This window comes from Lissotriton helveticus, chromosome 5_1 (genome assembly GCF_964261635.1).
Source record: "Lissotriton helveticus chromosome 5_1, aLisHel1.1, whole genome shotgun sequence".
NCBI classification, from domain to species: Eukaryota; Metazoa; Chordata; class Amphibia; order Caudata; family Salamandridae; genus Lissotriton; species Lissotriton helveticus.
This window is the reverse complement of record NC_136065.1, coordinates 582,610,087-582,629,153: the sequence shown is the minus strand read 5'-3', so window position 1 is coordinate 582,629,153 and position 19,067 is coordinate 582,610,087. Positions and strand designations below refer to the sequence as shown.

Here is a 19,067-nt window from a genome sequence, read left to right as displayed (position 1 = left end):
AGGAAGATGTCTGGTTTTTCCGCCATTAGTAGCAGGAAAATGTCCATCTGGTGCTTTACGAGAGAGCGGGTGCTAAGGTAGAATATGCATAGAGCTTTATTTCTGATTTGGGCAGGGTCAGATCCCCAAGTGTGGTGGAGGATTGGGGGCAGTAAATCTTTCAAGGATCTCAGTTCCTGAGAGATACCAATCAGGCTGAGGCGATAGCGGATAAAGGGATTGAGCGGGAGCACCGGCTGAGCAAGTGTTCTGAGTTCCTGAGAGGAGTATTTGAGGATTTGGGCATGGATCATGGCCCCTGGGCCCGTCAGGGCGCGGACGGGGGCAGACGGGCTTGCCTTTGGTGCGCCTCAGGCGCGCCCGCTGAGCATGTTTGCTGCACTCCCGCACTGCAGCTGACATATGTACCGGGACTCAGCCTCTAACTCCTCCCCCTCCCGACTTGATTGGCTGCGGCCGAGGGGTTGCGCTGAGTAGAGTGTCAGGGGTCGGAACCGATTACACTAAGAGGTTGTGGTAATTTAATATTAAAAATGGCTAAAATACAAGGTTATCACAGTTTTTACAATCTTAAAACAGGCTAGGCGCATGCAGCAGCAGTCCGCGAGGTACTGACAGCATGAAGAAAGCATGAATGGAACTAACAAACCAATGGCAGCAATATAACACCATTACAACAGAAAGTACCCAGGAGTCACAAACATATTCTACTCACAAACAACCAGTTGCACGACAAAAGGAAAGATTGTGGAACAAATGTGATTAAACACGTAAAGCCATTTGGACAAAAATACGTGCACCACAAGCCCAAGGTGAGAATGTTCCCATCAGTTGTCTCTCTGTACCACCACTATTACATCATTTGGGTTCTCCTTACCCAGGAGTGAGTGTGCGCACAGTCACACAAGTTGTGAAGAAAGGACTGTGCGAGTAAGAAGACTCTGCAGTTGTTATTTCACTAAGTGGTGTCAATGTAGTGTTACAACTGAAAAAGCAGTGCAAGTGAAATTAGTGAAGTGAAATAAAATTAAGTGAGACTGAGTAGAATGATTAATTTTAATGTTTTCTCTCAGCTCCCTAAGCTTAAAAACAATAGTGAAAGGTGAAAAAAGCAGATTTAACATAATATCTGCTCAGCGAGTAGTCGACATGTTTCTGCATGTGAGGACGAGATCCTCTGCATTCATCTGGACCTAGATGTTGCTACTGCTGTAAAGTTAAAAGAGATAATATCACCTGTTCGTCAGGTGTAGGTTCTCCTCCACAATGTAAAGTAGTCATGCAAACATGGAAAGAAAATGAGAAGAAACAAACATGTTTGTCAAGAGATACACTCTATAGGAGTGATATTCTAGTGTTTATGTCATTACAATTTGGTTAACATGATATCACTCACCCAGTTTCTGTGGGGATGGCGCCTCACCTCACCTGGCTGCAGCTCAGGTAAATAAGGAGCACCGCTCTGTTTTACAAAGACACGCAATTATAAAAACACTCAACTGTCTGTCCCAATGGGAGGTTAAAACCAAAATTCCATAACAGATGTAATGTCAAGATATACATCTGTCTAACCACGTTCATTGTGACCCCAGTATTACTCGTTGTAGTCTAATAACTGTATGCCCGATATCCCTGGATTCATGAAATCTCTATTTGTCTATATGCTTAAATATTGGTAAGCAGATTATATTATATGAACCCAGAAAAAAGTCTGGATTACGTGTTCAAGGTTTCCTCATCATCAGCAAACGCAAACTATTGACATAAGCATCTTGAGAGATATCTATCTGACCTTTGACGGCAAATGATATCAAGCAGTGTTTTGCCCTGGTTAGCTCGATATCGGCCCAAGTGCTATCTCCACACACCACAGAGGAGGATTTAAATTCCGCCGTTCGTGCCTTCACCCGAGAGCGTGTTTTAAAAAAGGGAAGGCAAAAGTGCCCTAGTCGGCTCGATGTCAGCCCAAACGGCAGTTATACACAACGGTCTGATAACCCCCGCTCACCTCTCCGTCGGTGTCTCCTGGCGTTCCTCTGCGCTATACTGGGGAGGCACCGATCGGAAGGGGCGCGGTCTATTTCTATGTTGGTTGTTTCCTCCCGTGTGCGGAAGTGCCCATGGGAAGCTGGGATTTGTAGTCATCGATGGCTTGTTTACATACCGTAATTACGTACCTTGGATACATATGCAAGATATTCAGGACATCAGGGCTGTATCGATTATTTTGCCAGAATTGAATGAAAACGGGCTGTTATTACTTGTGAGAATACACATTTTGCAAAACAAATCATTTTTCGCAAAGAAGGGATTGTATTTCTGAAAAATAAACCCCATAATTTTCTAAAATCAAATTAGACAATATTGTATGACACTAGGGGTTTAAGAAGATTATATCAATCCTAGTGTATTCACATTCTCATACACAGAATTCTGGGAGTTGTAATCTTATATGATTTTCTTACCACAACGAGTGAGTGATTTCAGGGTTATTTTTAAATGTATTACCTTATACGTAATACAAAAGAGAGACGCTGAACATACAGAAACATTCTGAATCAGATTGTTTATAATTAACTGGAATAAGAAATTCTATCGGAAAAGTCATTTACGGTCTGAGTATGCCATTATATCGGGACAAAGTTATAATAAGCCCAAACTTTAATGGCCCAACGTCATATCTCATATTACTCATTCTTACTGTAGATAGGGATAACCGTGCTGGTAAGAGTGTATATTTAAATTACAAGTCTATATCCATATTTAGATGTTAATGACATCAGCATTATTGGAGGAGACCATGAATGAGCATAAGTGGCAAGATGACCATTCTTGGACCCGCAGTGATGTCAATATATTGGTACAATGCTGGAGTTCAGATGTGTGATTAATAACGGTTGATCCATGTTTACATAGTTTATACGACTGTATCACAGTAACATCCTGTCTCTCCATAATAACCTCATAGTGACATCCAAGGGATAGGCTCATTAAGGCCATCTTTGTCACTGTTGAGCTTGTAGACCCATTTCTGCTCAATTTTGAACAAATAGTTGCCTACATCTGGGCAGTGATCTGGTATGGTGGGCTGTTCCAATATCATCCATGTAAAATCATTCGGGCCATGTCCGACTTCCAGAAAGTGGGCTGTTAGGCGTGTCGCCTGTTTTCGACAGCGAACTGTACTTTTATGTTCACCAATGCGAGTTCTTATCTTCCTTGTCATCATGCCCAAATATCTTTTCGGGCATGAACAAGTAATGAGAAAGATGGTATTCTCACTATTGCAATTGATGAATTTTCGCTGTTGCCATGGTCGCGTTGTTCCTATGTCTATCGTAGTGGACTTGGATGTTTGAGGACAAACGGAACAATTTCCACAAGGATGATGTCCTTGTACAGGTGGAAGATCCCATAGGGTACCAACTTGTCTAGCCAGTCTGTTGTTAGGTCTAGTATGGACCAGCTGATCTTTTATGTTCTGTCCTCTCTTAAAGGCAAAAATTGGGACAGGTAGAGTGTCCCCACTCGTGTTTAAAATGGACCAATGTTTTGTTATGATTTTCCGTACTTGGTTGGATTTCGTATGGAAGGTATTCACGAATGTCATCCTGTCTGTTTTCTCTTTGGGGACGGCAATATCCAAAAGGGCATCCCTGTTGTTGTTGGACGCCCTTTTCTTTGATTGGCGTATGATTTTATTAGGGTAATTTTTTTCTCGTAGATGTTCTGACAATTTCTCCGAATGTTTCTCAAAAGCCTCCTTTGTGGAACAATTCCTCTTGAGCCTGAGAAATTGCCCAAAAGGCAAATTGTCCCTGAGGGCTCTAGGGTGACAACTCTCATAGTTGAGGAGCGCATTCCGTGCCATAGGCTTTCTATATAGCTCTGTGGTAAGACCTTCAGTAGTTGCCGATATCAGAAGGTCTAAGAATGGTAACTGAGTCTTACTGAATTCCACCGTGAACTTTAAATAATCATTACAAGAGTTCAAACATTTGTGGAATTCCATCAAATTCGCCTCAGAGCCTCTCCACACAACAAAGATGTCATCTATGTATCGCTTCCAAACTCGAACCGATACACAGTGAGGGTTGTCTTGGTTGAGTACCTTTGTCTGTTCCAGTACATGAACGTAAAAATTAGCCAAACTAGGAGCGAAGACACTACCCATGCTCATACCAGATATCTGGAGGTAGGTAGTGTCTTCGAATTTAAAATAGTTCTCCTTCATGGCTAGTTCGGCCAAATTCATGATAAAAGAGGCTGGTGTTGTAGATTGGAGATCCCTCTCTTGTAGTAAGGTGCCCACCACTTCCAGGGTTTCTGTTTGGGGGATTGATGTATAAAGAGATTCTACATCGAATGAAACGAGTAGATCAGTAGAGATGTCAAAATCCATATCGGGAAGCAACTGTAGTGTGTCTTTAGTATCCTTCAGATACGTTGGCATTTCTTTGACTATAGGGTTCAGGAAAAAATCCACAAACGTGGATAGCGGTTCTAAAACTGACCCAATGCCAGAGATTATAGGTCCCCCGGGAGGTGGTCTCTGTTGTTTGTGGACCTTGGGGAGGCAATAAAAATAAGGAACAGATGGATGGGAAGTACACAGATATTGACCTTCCTGTGGTGTAATCCATCCCTCCGATGTGGCCTCCTCTACTAGTTGACAGATCTTGATCTTCAATTTTTCGGTAGGATCCTCTTGAAGTTGCCTGAGACATTCTGTTCTATAAGACTCTGTATCAAGAATGACAATTGCACCGCCTTTATCCGCAGGCTTTATTGTGATGGCTTCATTTGTTGTTAGAGCACGCAAGGCTGAACATAAAAGTACAGTTCGCTGTCGAAAACAGGCAACACGCCTAACAGCCCACTTTCTGGAAGTCGGACATGGCCTGAATGATTTTACATGGACGATAATGGAACAGCCCACCATACCAGATCACTGCCCAGATGTAGGCAAATTTTTGTTCAAAATTGAGCAGAAATGGGTCTACAAGCTCAACAGTGACAAAGATGGCCTTAATGAGCCTATCCCTTGGATGTCACTATGAGGTTATTATGGAGAGACAGGATGTTACTGTGATACAGTCGTATAAACTATGTAAACATGGATTAACCGTTATTAATCACACGTCTGAACTCCAGCATTGTACCAATATATTGACATCACTTCGGGTCCATGAATGGTCATCTTGCCACTTATGCTCATTCATGGTCTCCTCCAATAATGCTGATGTCATTAACATCTAAATATGGATATAGACTTGTAATTTAAATATACACTCTTACCAGCACGGTTATCCCTATCTACAGTAAGAATGAGTAATATGAGATATGACGTTGGGCCATTAAAGTTTGGGCTTATTATAACTTTGTCCCGATATAATGGCATACTCAGACCGTAAATGACTTTTCCGATAGAATTTCTTATTCCAGTTAATTATAAACAATCTGATTCAGAATGTTTCTGTATGTTCAGCGTCTCTCTTTTGTATTACGTATAAGGTAATACATTTAAAAATACCCCTGAAATCACTCACTCGTTGTGGTAAGAAAATCATATAAGATTACAACTCCCAGAATTCTGTGTATGAGAATGTGAATACACTAGGATTGATATAGTCTTCTTAAACCCCTAGTGTCATACAATATTGTCTAATTTGATTTTAGAAAATTATGGGGTTTATTTTTCAGAAATACAATCCCTTCTTTGCGAAAAATGATTTGTTTTGCAAAATGTGTATTCTCACAAGTAATAACAGCCTGTTTTCATTCAATTCTGGCAAAATAATCGATACAGCCCTGATGTCCTGAATATCTTGCATATGTATCCAAGGTACGTAATTACGGTATGTAAACAAACCATCGATGACTACAAATCCCAGCTTCCCATGCGTGCTTCCGCACACGGGAGGAAACAACCAACATAGAAATAGACCGCGCCCCTTCCGATCGGTGCCTCCCCAGTATAGCGCAGGGGAACGCCAGGAGACACCAACGGAGAGGTGAGCGGGGGTTAGCAGACCGTTGTGTATAACTGCCTTTGTGTGTGAGACATGTAACGCACGAATGGCGGTTTCGATATCCTCCTCTTTTCAAGTAGTTTGGGGGATACCGTTTGGGCTGACATCGAGCCGACTAGGGCACTTTTGCCTTCCCTTTTTTAAAACACGCTCTCGGGTGAAGGCACGAACGGCGGAATTTAAATCCTCCTCTGTGGTGTGTGGAGATAGCACTTGGGCCGATATCGAGCTAACCAGGGCAAAACACTGCTTGATATCATTTGCCGTCAAAGGTCAGATAGATATCTCTCAAGATGCTTATGTCATTAGTTTGGGTTTGCTGATGATGAGGAAACCTTGAACACGTAATCCAGACTTTTTTCTGGGTTCATATAATATAATCTGCTTACCAATATTTAAGCATATAGACAAATAGAGATTTCATGAAACCAGGGATATCGGGCATACAGTTATTAGACTACAACGAGTAATACTGGGGTCACAATGAACGTGGTTAGACAGATGTATATCTTGACATTACATCTGTTATGGAATTTTGGTTTTAACCTCCCAATGGGACAGACAGTGGAATGTTTTTATAATTGCGTGTCTTTGTAAAACAGAGCGGTGCTCCTTATTTACCTGAGCTGCAGCCAGGTGAGGTGAGGCGCCATCCCCACTGAAACTGGGTGAGTGATATCATGTTAACCAAATTGTAATGACATGAACACTAGAATATCACTACTATAGAGTGTATCTCTTGACAAACATGTTTGTTTCTTCTCATTTTCTTTCCATGTTTGCATGACTACTTTAGATTGTGGAGGAGAACCTACACCTGACGAACAGGTGATATTATCTCTTTTTTTTATTTCTCACATAACTTTACAGCAGTAGCAACATCTAGGTCCTGATGAATGCAGAGGATCTCGTCCTCACATGCAGAAACATGTCGACCACTCGCTGAGCAGATATTATGTTAAATCTGCTTTTTTCACCTTTCACTATTGTTTTTAAGTTTAGGGAGCTGGGAGAAAACATTAAAATTAATCATTCTACTCAGTCTCACTTAATTTTATTTCACTTCACTAATTTCACTTGCACTGCTTTTTCAGTTGTAACACTACATTGACACCACTTAGTGAAATAACGACCGCAGAGTCTTCTTACTCGCACATTTCCTTTCTTCACAACTTGTGTGACTGTGCGCACACTCACTCCTGGGTAAGGAGAACCCAAATGATGTAATAGTGGTGGTACAGAGAGACAACTGATGGGAAAATTCTCACCTTGGGTTTGTGGTGCACGTATTTTTGTCCAAATGGCTTTACGTGTTTAATCACATTTGTTCCACAATCTTTCCTTTTGTCGTGCAACTGGTTGTTTGTGAGTAGAATATGTTTCTGACTCCTGGGTACTTTCTGTTGTATTGGAGCTTTTGTGAGGGGCATGTATCCAGTCATTAAAGTAGCCCTTGGACCCTCCTTTAAATAGTGTGTGTCCTAGCAATATAACACCACCCTCCTCAATAGATGCACAGAAGCAGAGTGAATACTGAGTCACCCTCAGTAACAAGTTTCACGTCCTGCAAGAAGTAGAGGATGACAGAGACCAAGTAGAAAACCAATTGGAGAAGATCGAAGAAACACTAACATCAACTGGTCAAGAGGTTTTGGGTCCAAAAAAAAACCCCAGTATAAATAAAAGATTCCCACTGAGACTCTCTGCAAAATCCAAGTTGTATGAAAATCGCCCCTTTTTGACATGGTCACTCCAACTTATTACCTAAAAAATAATTACATTTTTCCGGAGGTTCACTGGGTTCCTGCTATTCAGGCCCCTAGTGCCAGATCTCTTTCCATAAAATGGCACAATTGTTCTGCCAATTGGCAATACATTTACCACCCCTGTAAGTCCCTAGTAAATGGTACCTCTGATATCTAGAGCATGGGTGCTAAAGAGGGCCCCTAAGGGCTGCAGCATGTATTGTGCTGCCCTAAGGGACCCCTCACCACACTCATGCAAACTGCCTTTGCAGGCTGTGTGACATGGTACAGACAAAAGTGAAGACATGACATGACACACCTCCCATGTGTCATGCCATCAGAGACTGCATGTAATATATGTAAGTCACCCCTACAGCAGACCTTACAGCCCTAAGGCAGAATGCATTATATTAGATGTGAGGACATATCTGCATGAGGAGATATTCCCCAGTGATGTTCAGTGTGATTCTTCCTATCAACCTCTGACTGGCTGACTGGTGTAGACCAGTCTGCCATCGCAGACAGGTTTCTGACCTCCAGCTGGTAAGAGCACATGCTCTCTGAAACAATGCATGATCTGGCCAGAAGAAATATCACCTCCCCCAATCAAGATGGCTAGTAATCAGCATATCAAGGCAGGAGGCTTCAAAAGCTGCTGCCGCCTTTGATATGCGACCCGGCCTACCCCCAAACATGGGAGATGCCAAACACTGCCCTGAGGCCCATTGAGCACTAGGACAGATGAGAAAACTAGCTAGTCAAGAGTAGCATTCACTATGAGGCCAGTTCCACCCCTAAGGTGGACTACCTGATGTGAACACGAAACAAAAAAATTCCACCATCTTGGATTTGGTGGAATTAGGTTCACTAGGTCAGGGCTTTGCCCCCTTCCCACAGGAAATGTTCATATAGGGAGTGTAGTCACTCTAAAGGTAAGTAGCTCATTGGCTACTACCTGTCACTCCCCGTCACGCCCCCTAAATGGAGTATTTAGGTGATGTCAAGAACTGGGATTCAATGGACACAGAAGAAGAGGACGGAGAAGGGCCATGAAAACGAGAATGGAAGACTTTCTGTGGACTTGTTGGCGCCTAACCCTGCCTGAACTACTCTCAACAATCTAAAGAAACTGACTCATCCTGCAGCTGAACCTCTAACCGAGAATCCCGATAGACTGCCAGCCCTTCGCAAATTGCCATTAATCCCCCTTGGAGTAGAGGAGCTACTCCCTTGCAGTTCTCGGGCACCAAAACAGCAGAGTCTGGTTTACCGTGCTCCCACTCCCCAATCGTACCGACACAGCACCCACTCAGGAAAAGATCTTTGCGCTCCAGAAGGTCAGATCCATCTCCCCACCCAGTAAGAAGACTACAGGTCCAACCAGAGCCGCACAACACCAATTACGGGCGTACCGGACATCTTGCAGCAATCAAAGACTGTTTGAGTCCAATCCAGACTCCAACAACACTGAGACCGAGCAGCCATTGAGGGATGTCAGAACAGCAGAGTCCCACCTCCAAAGTGGCCCAGCTGTCCTGATATTTGCACCCTCAACCAGTGAGACCGATACCCTCAAGGACCTGCGATGCACAAGCCCAGCCGACCTAACCCCTCTGCACTTGAGCGCCCGTCCCACGTTCTCTAGAACAGACTGTGCTGCCTTGCTCCCAGGATCCTTGTGAACTGAGTGCCCTATTGGGAGCTCCCGGACTGGTCCCCAAGTCCCCTTCTGCGTTCTGTTTTGTAGGTGCCCCCCTCTCACCTTTGGTGCAGCGCGTTAGGCTACCAATCTGACCAGCACCTCTGCACCCGGAAGCCCCAGGGCAGGTAAACACTAACTGCTGGTGGTACTTTGGACCTTGGCCCTGCTACCACATTAAGTCCCAAAGGGGCCCCCCAAAAACCTACTGCAAGTACCTGTATACCGTAGATATCTTTTTCTCATTGCGTATAGAGAAGCATTTGAGTGAATATTTACTTACTTGTGACATTCAATATTTAAAAAAGTACTTACTTTCTTATGAAGTTCTTGGTATCAAAATTTATATAAAAATACTAGGTATTTTTCTTAATTAGTCTCAGATTTATTCTTTGAGTGTGTGTCTCATTTATTGCCTCTGTGAGTACAACAAATGCTTAGCATTATTCTTTGATAAGCCTCACTGCTTGCTCACACTACCATAAAAGAAAGCATTTTGGGGCATATTTACAAGCCCCTAACTTCACTGAAACATCAATTTTTATGACGTTTGTGTGGCGATAGGGGCTTTTCCTTATTTACTCAACGTGGCTTAGCGCCGGCTTGTAAATAAGGCCCCCTTTCATGCTACACTTAGCATGAAAGGAGTGGGCAATGGGTGTTGCGGTGGGCGTTCCACCACAACACCCATTGACATTGACCCTGCCCCCTATTTACAAGGGTGGTGTAAATAGGAGGACGGGCCAAAATAAAGACCAGGTAAAAACTGGTCTTTACATGGCTAAACGAGCCAACATTCTTTATTTCTCCTCATTTTTGCTGTTTCTATGTGTGCGCCATTCTGCAGCTCACATAGAAACGGCAAATTGCCATCAATGATTGTTTATGTGCAAGAAGGTGTCCCTTCCTGCACATAAATAATCATTAAAAAATGACGATATGCAACTTTTATGTGTGGGGCACACACTGAAACTGCAAATCGCCATTCTGGATTGTTTATGTGCAGGAAGGGACACCTTCCTGCACAAAAACAATCATTCCCACAATGCTGGCACCCTTGCACTATGGTGCAAGGGTGCCAGGCAGCTGAATTTAGCTAAAGCACAAGGAGAAACGCAGGGGTGTGCTGTATTATTGGAAATACGGTGCATCCCTGCCTTTCAGAAGTGACGGAGCATGGCCTTAGCAGTTTTGGAGCTAACCCACGCTCCACCATTTTCTTGTAATTATGCCCTTAGTGTTATCATTTTTGTCTCTATTAACCAATATGGGTTGCCTGGACTCTGTGCACAGTGTACTTTGTTTTGGTGTACTATATAGAGAGCCAGCTTCTGATACAAGCGGGAAAGGAAAAGGAAGCTGCAGTCAACACCAGCCAAAGAAGAGCAGAAAAAGCGAAGGCTCAAGGCAAATACACCAAAACCAACAAGGAAGCATAGAGAAGCTTTAGAGCAGACATGTCAAGATTCATAGATATCTTGCCACAGAAGCTCAGGAAGCAGCAAGTCACGGAAACTTGAATGAACTCTACTGCATAACAAGGAAGCTGTCCGGCAGCAACAGAGAGCCAGAAAGACCTGTGAAGGACAAAGCTGGGAAGATAGTCTTGGGTAATGTAGGCCTACAGCAAAGATGAACCAGCCCATGCTGCAGTCTTCACCAGATAATCAGCCAGCTGACGAGGACTTGCCAATCAACTGCAACAGACCAATCAAGGAAGAAATATGGCAAGTCCTCAAACATATGAGAAATGTCAATTCAGCAGGACTTGACAATATTTCTGTAGAGGCACTGAGGGCAGACGTTGAAACATTAGTAGACAAGATCTACCCTGAGTTTGGAAGGACCTGGGAAGAAGAAAAGATGCCATCAGACTGGAATGAATACTATCTGCTCAAGATCCACAAGAAAGGTAACCTGAGTAACTGCACAAATTAGAGGGATGAATCTTCTATCAACCCAAGGCAAAGTGTCAACAGAGTCATCCTGAACAGAATGAAAGAACAAGCTGATGCTCAGTTTCGAGGTCAGCAGGCTGGCTTCCACAAAGATAGATCCTGCACAGACCAGATTGCAGCACTGCACAATGTACATTGAGCAGTCAATGGAATAGAACACGCCCCCCATAGCAACTTCATGACTATGAGAAGACACTTTGGAAACTCCTCCATCACTATGGTGTGCCACATAAACGTATAAGAATCATCAGAAGCTGTTACAAGGAAATGACTTCCAAGATAGTACATGGAAGAAAATTCATGGAAGCCTTCGAAGTGAGGACCGGAGTTCACCAGGGTTGTTTGCTCTTGCCTTTTCTCTTTCTGTGGGCCATAGACAGGATCATGAAGGCATCCACAGCAAGGAGAAGAAATGGGATCCAGTCGACACCATGAATGCTTCTCGATGACCTTGATTTTGCAGACGACCTTGCCCTAAGACTGACAAAGTGGCAGCCACATCCGCACAACTTAGTCTCAACATCCACGGGAAAACCAAGATCCTGAAGGCTAACACCGCCAGCACAACTGCAGTCACTCTTGCAGGCGACTCACTGAAAGAGTTTGAAGTCTTCACCTACCTGGACAGTGTCTTAGACAAACAGGGTGACACAGAGGCCGATGTCAAGGCAAGAATTGGCAAAGCAAGGGCTGCCTTCAGTCAGCGAAAGATCTGGAGCTCCACGGACCTAACTCTGCACACCAAGATCAGGCTGTTTATCACCAATGTAAAATTGGTACTTGGAGGAAGACGAGTACCACCACCACTAATAAAGTCCAGACCTTCATTAGCACCTGTCTGAGGAAAATCCTCCAAATTCACTGGCCAAACACCATGAGCAACAATGAAATATGGAATGAACAAATAATGAAAAGACTCTGGGGCTGGATAGGTCATATCCTCGGCAAGCCTGCATCAAACACCACCAGACAAGCAATCATCTGGCACCCTCAAGGCAAATAGAAAGGATTAAGGCCAAGAAACATTTGGTATTGAGGCCTTGAGGCTAACTGCAAGGAGATGGATTGCAACTGGGGTCATCTTCTCCCTGACGGACAGGACAACCACCACAGAACCGACTTCCCCAACTGAATAACTATTGTAGCCGACTGGATGCGAACCAACTGCCTGAAGCTTAATGTGACCAGACTGGAGTACTGGTCTTTGACAACAAGACCTCCCGATGGGACTCCTCATTGGATCTAGGATCACCATCCACAGATCACACAAGAAATCTAAGGCTCTTCCTAGAAGACAAGCTCAATATGACTACTCAAGTCAATTTCAATTTCAAAACTTTATTCGGAAACATGTAAATCATGTCCATAAAAGTACATACAACAATACAAATAAAAGAAAATACACTTAGTCAATCGCAATCGGCTACAAATACGGTGAGATACATATAACAAGCAAATAACACACTTAAAAATTTCCCAATAAATAAGATAGAATAAGAATATTGATAAATATATTTAAAAAATCATGCTTTTCCTATAGCTGATGGCCCTGAGTAAAAAACTAGCCGTATAAAAACAGATGTCAGGGTGATGCAAGTTAAAAAGTAATTTCATTGCCGCTTTAACAGTTCTTGCTCCAAATTTAATAAGTAGAGGTTTTAAAAAGAATTTGCGACATTCGCTATACAGGTTGCATGTAAACAAAAAGTGCTCTGTGCTTTGTTCTGAAATATTGTCGCACCGACATGGACCGGTAGGGCGCTTCTTAATCTCAGGGAATGCAACCAATAGGTGGACCGTACCCATCCTCATCCTGGTGAGAACAAACCGATGTTGCCCTTTGGTCACCTGGACGAGGTAAGGGTGTAGGCCCACAGATTCATTCAAATGGTTATAACGTATACAAGTAGAAAGTTTAAGATCATCCGTAGCTCGTCTTTCTGCACAATGATTTAAAAAAGTTAATTTCAGACTCTCCTTGGAGAGATCCGAGGCAGAACAGTGATCTAATGTAACGTTAAGCCCAAATACACTAGAGAAAGAATCAATTGTGTACTTAATCCATGGGATTTTAAGGAAATAGTCTAGGCGTAAACAATCCTCGATAATGGCCCTGTTAAATGAGGTTTCGTCTTTTATCCAGACTGAACGCCACAACATCAAAGGCCTCAACAATAATAGATCATTTATATGATGTAGTCCTAGTTCTTTATGGACCAAACTATTAGCAGTAGAAGTCGGGAGACACAACAATTTTTTCAGAAACATATTCTCTTCAACCTGGAGGGATTCAACCCTGGATACCCCCCATACCCCTGCTCCGTAGAGGGCAGCCGAGAGACACCTGGCTTCAAAAATCTTGAGCATTTCTTTAGGCCTTCTACCACCTAACTTACTTGCAAATGCAAATATTCCATTGGCGCTCCTGATCATTTTGTCGCGCACCACCTTGTGCTCGACATCCCAGCGACCATTTTTGGAAAAATTAACTCCCAGGTAGCAGAAGTTTTCCACGGACTGCACCACTTGGCCGTCAATGAGATACCTATAGGGCTTTTTAATTTTTACCTTACTAACTCCGCACTCCATCACAAATGTCTTGCTTTTATTAATGACCAACTTTCTTTTCTCAATAAAGGCCACAAATTTATCAATCAAAAGCTGTAGACCCCGAGGAGTCCTAGAGAGCAGCACAGCGTCATCCGCATAGAGTAACACGGGGATGGTACTTGTGTTTACTCTAGGTGCGTCGGCTGTAAGACCGAGTCTATTTCGTTAATGAACAGAGTGAAGAGCAAGGGTGCCAATACACACCCTTGTCTGATACCTCTCCTGACCTTGAATTTGTCTGTGCATTCGCCCGAAGGCCCATACCGGACACACGAGCTAAGCCTCTCATATAAACGGGCCAGAAAATATATGATTTCCCTGGGTGCTCCCATTTCTAACAAGGTGGTCCATAATATGGCGTGATCCACTAGGTCAAAAGCACTGCTCAAATCAGCGAAACAGAGGTAAAGTGAACCCTTTTTCGCACGGGTATATTTCCCAATCAATAGCTCCAGATTTAAGCATTGTTCAATGCAACCCCTCCCTTTCCTAAACCCATATTGGCAGTCTGTCATTATTTTATTAGTCTCTGCCCATTCTTCCAATCGAACGAGGAGTACACGACTCATAATCTTAACCGACGAATCCAACAACGAGATTGGCCGGTAGTTTTTGGCGTTTCCTCGGTCCCCTTTTTTATGAATTGGAACTATTATGGATTCGGACCAGGTACACGGAATAGTATAGCGAACAGCGGCATTAAAAACTTTGGCTAGTACTGGCCCCCAAGTCTCGGGCGCAAATTTATATACATCAACTGGGACACCATCGGGTCCCTGGGCCTTACCGCCCTTGCTAGCCCTGATACTACTTAGGACCTCCTGTAAGGTGATATCTAAATTAAGTACTGGCCAAGAGCAACTTTCCGGCAACGTTACCATGTCAGGATTAAAAATGGCAGAGAAATGCTGTACCCATGATTCCTTACCCACGTTTGAGGTTAACGTGGGAAGTTTATCATCTCTTAAAAAAGGGCTATTTACTGCTGCCCAAAAAAGCGTACAGTTGTTCGATACAGCCGCCAGATCAAATCGCTCCCAAGCTTCCTCACGTAATTCGGCTTTCCTTTGCCTAAGAGCTAAATTATAATCAGATCTAAGCTTAACTACAACTGTTTTATCTCTAGGTTTTGTGGATAATGCTTTTTTTAATGTTTTCAATGCCACAGTGCATGCATTATCAAACCATCCCCTGGCCTTGGAGTTAAAATTTCCAGCAGACCTAGTAAACTTACTGCTAATAAAAACATTGATTTTTGTAAAATGGAAAATACAGGCCATCATATTTGAATTCTCGTCAGTAATAGAAATAATATCATTTAAACAACAGGAGATAATGCAATTTGAGGTTACTTCAGCCTTATCCCCTGCCCACCTTATTCTAAATCCATTTGGCCTATGTACTTCAATGTTTGAAATAGCACTACTATCTGGGATTATACAAGCTTTCCAAAACCTAGTTTCAATAACAAGACAGTTGTGGTCACTGACCATATGATCTACAACCTTGACATCGGAACTAAAATCAGCTAATTCGGAAGACATGCAAATAAAATCAATCACAGTGTTCGCCCCTCGCCCTACAAAGGTTGGCAAACTAACGCCCTTCCCATCCTGTTCAATCTCTAAAATCTCTAAATCATAGGCGAATAGGAAAGAGTTCAAAGTTTCACCATATGTATTATGTTTGAAGTGCATAACTGGCTCTCCAACACGATTCAAGTTACCACACAACCTTTGATTAGAGAGAGGGCAAACAGAAGTATTAAAATCACCGACATATATGTATTCAAAAACCGTATTGGAGGTTTTCATCAGTTGTTTGATTGCGACATCAAGTTCTACAATAACCGTATATCTACTGGCATCAAAAACGTTATTGTACATATTAATCAACAAAATGTTTTTACCTGCCTCATCCGCTAACCATAGTAATTGAGAATTATTGCCCACTGTAATATATTCCTTCACCCTGATTCGCATTTTCACAGAAATCAGAGTTAGCAAACCTCCTTTGGCCCTCCCTGAAGTAGTTGCCACTGCTGGTAGCTCATAGGCTACAAAACCGTCAAGCCCCTGGAAATTTGTACACCAGGTCTCTTGCAAGCATAAGATATCAAATGTTCTAATTAGTTCTAACCACCCTGGTACATTTAATTTGGAAACCAGTCCTGCTATATTCCAACTAGCAATAAAGCAAGTTGTCGATGATGCCCCCACTAGGATATTGCGGGATATCCCGACTACTCAAGTCAATGCATTGTGCACCTCCTGTTTCCACATTCTATGCAGGCTGCAAAAGATCTTCAAATGGTTGCCTCAGAACACCAGACAGACCGTCACACAAACACTCATTACCATGCCAGCTCAACTATGGCAACACTCTGTATGCTGGATTCCCCAAATAACTTCTACACAGACTACAGACCATCCAGAACACTGCCACACGACTCATACTTGACCTCCCATGCCATACTCACATCCTACCGCACCTCAGGAAGCTTCATTGCCTCCTCATTCACAAGCATAGCCAATTCAAACTTCTCATGCACACATACAAAGCCCAACACAGCACAGGACCAGAATACCTGAACAGCTGCATACACTTTCATTAAACAACCAGACACCCATATTCTGCCTCGCTCTCACTCACACGCATGCAAGGATGAAGGGAGCATTCGCAAAAGCAAAAACGGAGGTCATTCATTCTCCTACATCACTCCCAAGACATGGAACGACCTCCCTCAACCCATCAGACCCTCCTCCTCACTTCTTGAGTTCAGCAAAAAGCTAAATAAGCCCCCAGATCCCTTCTCAGGTGATTAGTTTGCTAAACAAATCACCATAACACACTGGCAAATGCAGAAATGTAAGGAGAAATAAAGCATTTTACTGTTTTAACGTGAGTCTCAACAAGGTTTTATTTTTTGGCGCAAATCATTGTCTACAATTTTAGTAGATCGTGCTTTGCTTCGAAAAACGTTTGCGGTTGCAATGGAAGCTTCATTCACCACTCATGGCAAGCACCCTTGAAGAAAAGCAATGAATAGCTAGTTTAGGGCCACTTTCCAGTACAAATAAAATTGTATGCCGAAAAGTAAACAAAAAAAACATTTTGTGCTGGTTTACGTCACTTTTGTGACACAATACCAATGCAAAATATTAGTAAATCTGCCCTGCAGTATTAATTGGTCCCATTCCGAGTTCAGAAAACCAGAATGATAGAGTTCCACCAAAAACAGTAAACATCTTACACTGTATTATTGGTATTTACTTAGTGCAGTACTGAATGGGGAATAACACAAGTGGAATAACATGACGAATAAAACGGCAAATGGAATGAGAAACATAGGACCGGATTAACAAAGGGCTTTTGTTGCCCTTGCGTGACGCAAGGCAACAGAAGTGCTTAACCCCTTCGACGCGCATGACAAAGCCAGCTCGTCATGGGCGTTACCTACGCTACGCGCATGACGAGCTGGCTTTGTCACGTAACGCGCGATTTTCAAAATCGCAGCGCGCAGCGGGAATCCCGCTAGCGCGCATGCGGTTAACTGAGATTTACTAAGCCATTCAAACCCACCTTCTCTGTCTCTGTGTGGTTTAGTAAATCTAATTAACGATAGGCAGCACATATCACTGCCTTACATTACTTTGTGGCAGGGCGGCATTCCATGGGTGGAAAGTGGGTCTGCATTGATGATAGGCAGCACATAGTACACTAGAGAGAAGAGGCAGCAGATATGCACCTTATTTTTGTAAATATTGAGCACTTCTGATGTCTCCCTTTCATTGCGCGGAGTTGAGTGAAATAGTGGTAAATCTGCCCCTGAGCATGTATTCCATATAGATGTAATTTTTCGAATAATAAAATGGAAAAAAATAGGGATCTCGGTTATAAAGAACTGGCATAAGGCAGCATCGCAATACATTTTGCTGCACTAACCTACGCCAATACGAAAGGTCAGGAATAATCCGGCACACAAATTGCAGCTGAGCGCCAGCGCAGGCACCCTTGCACCATGATGCATGGGTGTCTGTGTTGTTAGCGTGATTGTTTTATGTAGGAAGGGGCACCTTCCCGAACAAAACACAATCACAAGAGGCATTTCCCTTGGCAGCCCTTTTAAGCTTATTTGGGACATCCTGCGATTGGAAACATATCCCAGTTTGTGAATGTATTTTATTGTCAATAAATCATATTAAACCTTAAATAAACATGTGTATCCATTTGTTGAATGAAATAACAGAATAAGCTGTAACTGATCAGTGAAATGCTATACAAAAAACTAAAAATTGGGATGTTTTGCTCTTTCTGGTCCCACCTCTGACTCCACCCACTGATCCAGTTCTCAGGTTATTCCCACCATCGGATTCTCCGCCCACAGTTCCCCTAGTTTTTTTCCCCAATTCAACCACTGGGTGTAAATGTCCCAAATGTATATTTTATTCCTTACAACATCATTTCTTTCTCTTATTTACTACCTCTTGCAACTGCTCCACGGGTATGGATTTCCCAGTGCACCATGGCACAGACAGTGTTCCCAGAAGAGCCAGGAGAAAAAACGACGACGCCATTCTGAAACCTATTAAGAGACAAACAGGCATTAAAACACAGACAGTAGAAACCAATTTAGCAATGTAAAGAACGTTTTTTTTTACTGCCGCATATTTTGTCAGGGCTCGAAGGGTTAAAGTGTAAGTGGGCCTTGCCAAGATTCAAAGATGCGATCTATGAGTAACACACACGTCTTGGCAGCATGGACTCAACGCACTGAGTTATTCTACCTTCAGAGTTTACCGTATACATGCCAAGTAATACCTACCAGTTTCCTGAAAACGAGATTAACACCTTGTTTCTTGTAACACCTATCAGTGTGCGATCTTTCGCGCTATCAGTTTGTGGACTGCAGTAATTAGAGGAGAGAGAAACCAGGGCTCATATTTCTAATTTTTCACACAAAGCAGCGCAGCAATGCAATTTTATGCACTGCGCTGTGTGAATTTGAGAGGGCAGGAATATT

At 42.9% G+C, this 19,067-nt stretch overlaps 1 protein-coding gene across 2 annotated transcripts in view; it reads right to left on the bottom strand.

The window, feature by feature from the left end:
* The window catches only part of LOC144753278 (uncharacterized), a 92,534-nt gene extending 73,909 nt beyond the window's left edge, over positions 1-18,625 (bottom strand). For both annotated transcript variants that reach the window (XM_078641016.1, XM_078641015.1), the window contains exon 1: positions 18,529-18,625. In XM_078641016.1, the coding sequence (XP_078497142.1) occupies positions 18,529-18,621 (93 nt within the window). In that variant the 5' untranslated portion in view covers positions 18,622-18,625. The remainder of the gene's footprint in view (positions 1-18,528) is intronic.
* Positions 18,626-19,067: the final 442 nt, after the last annotated feature.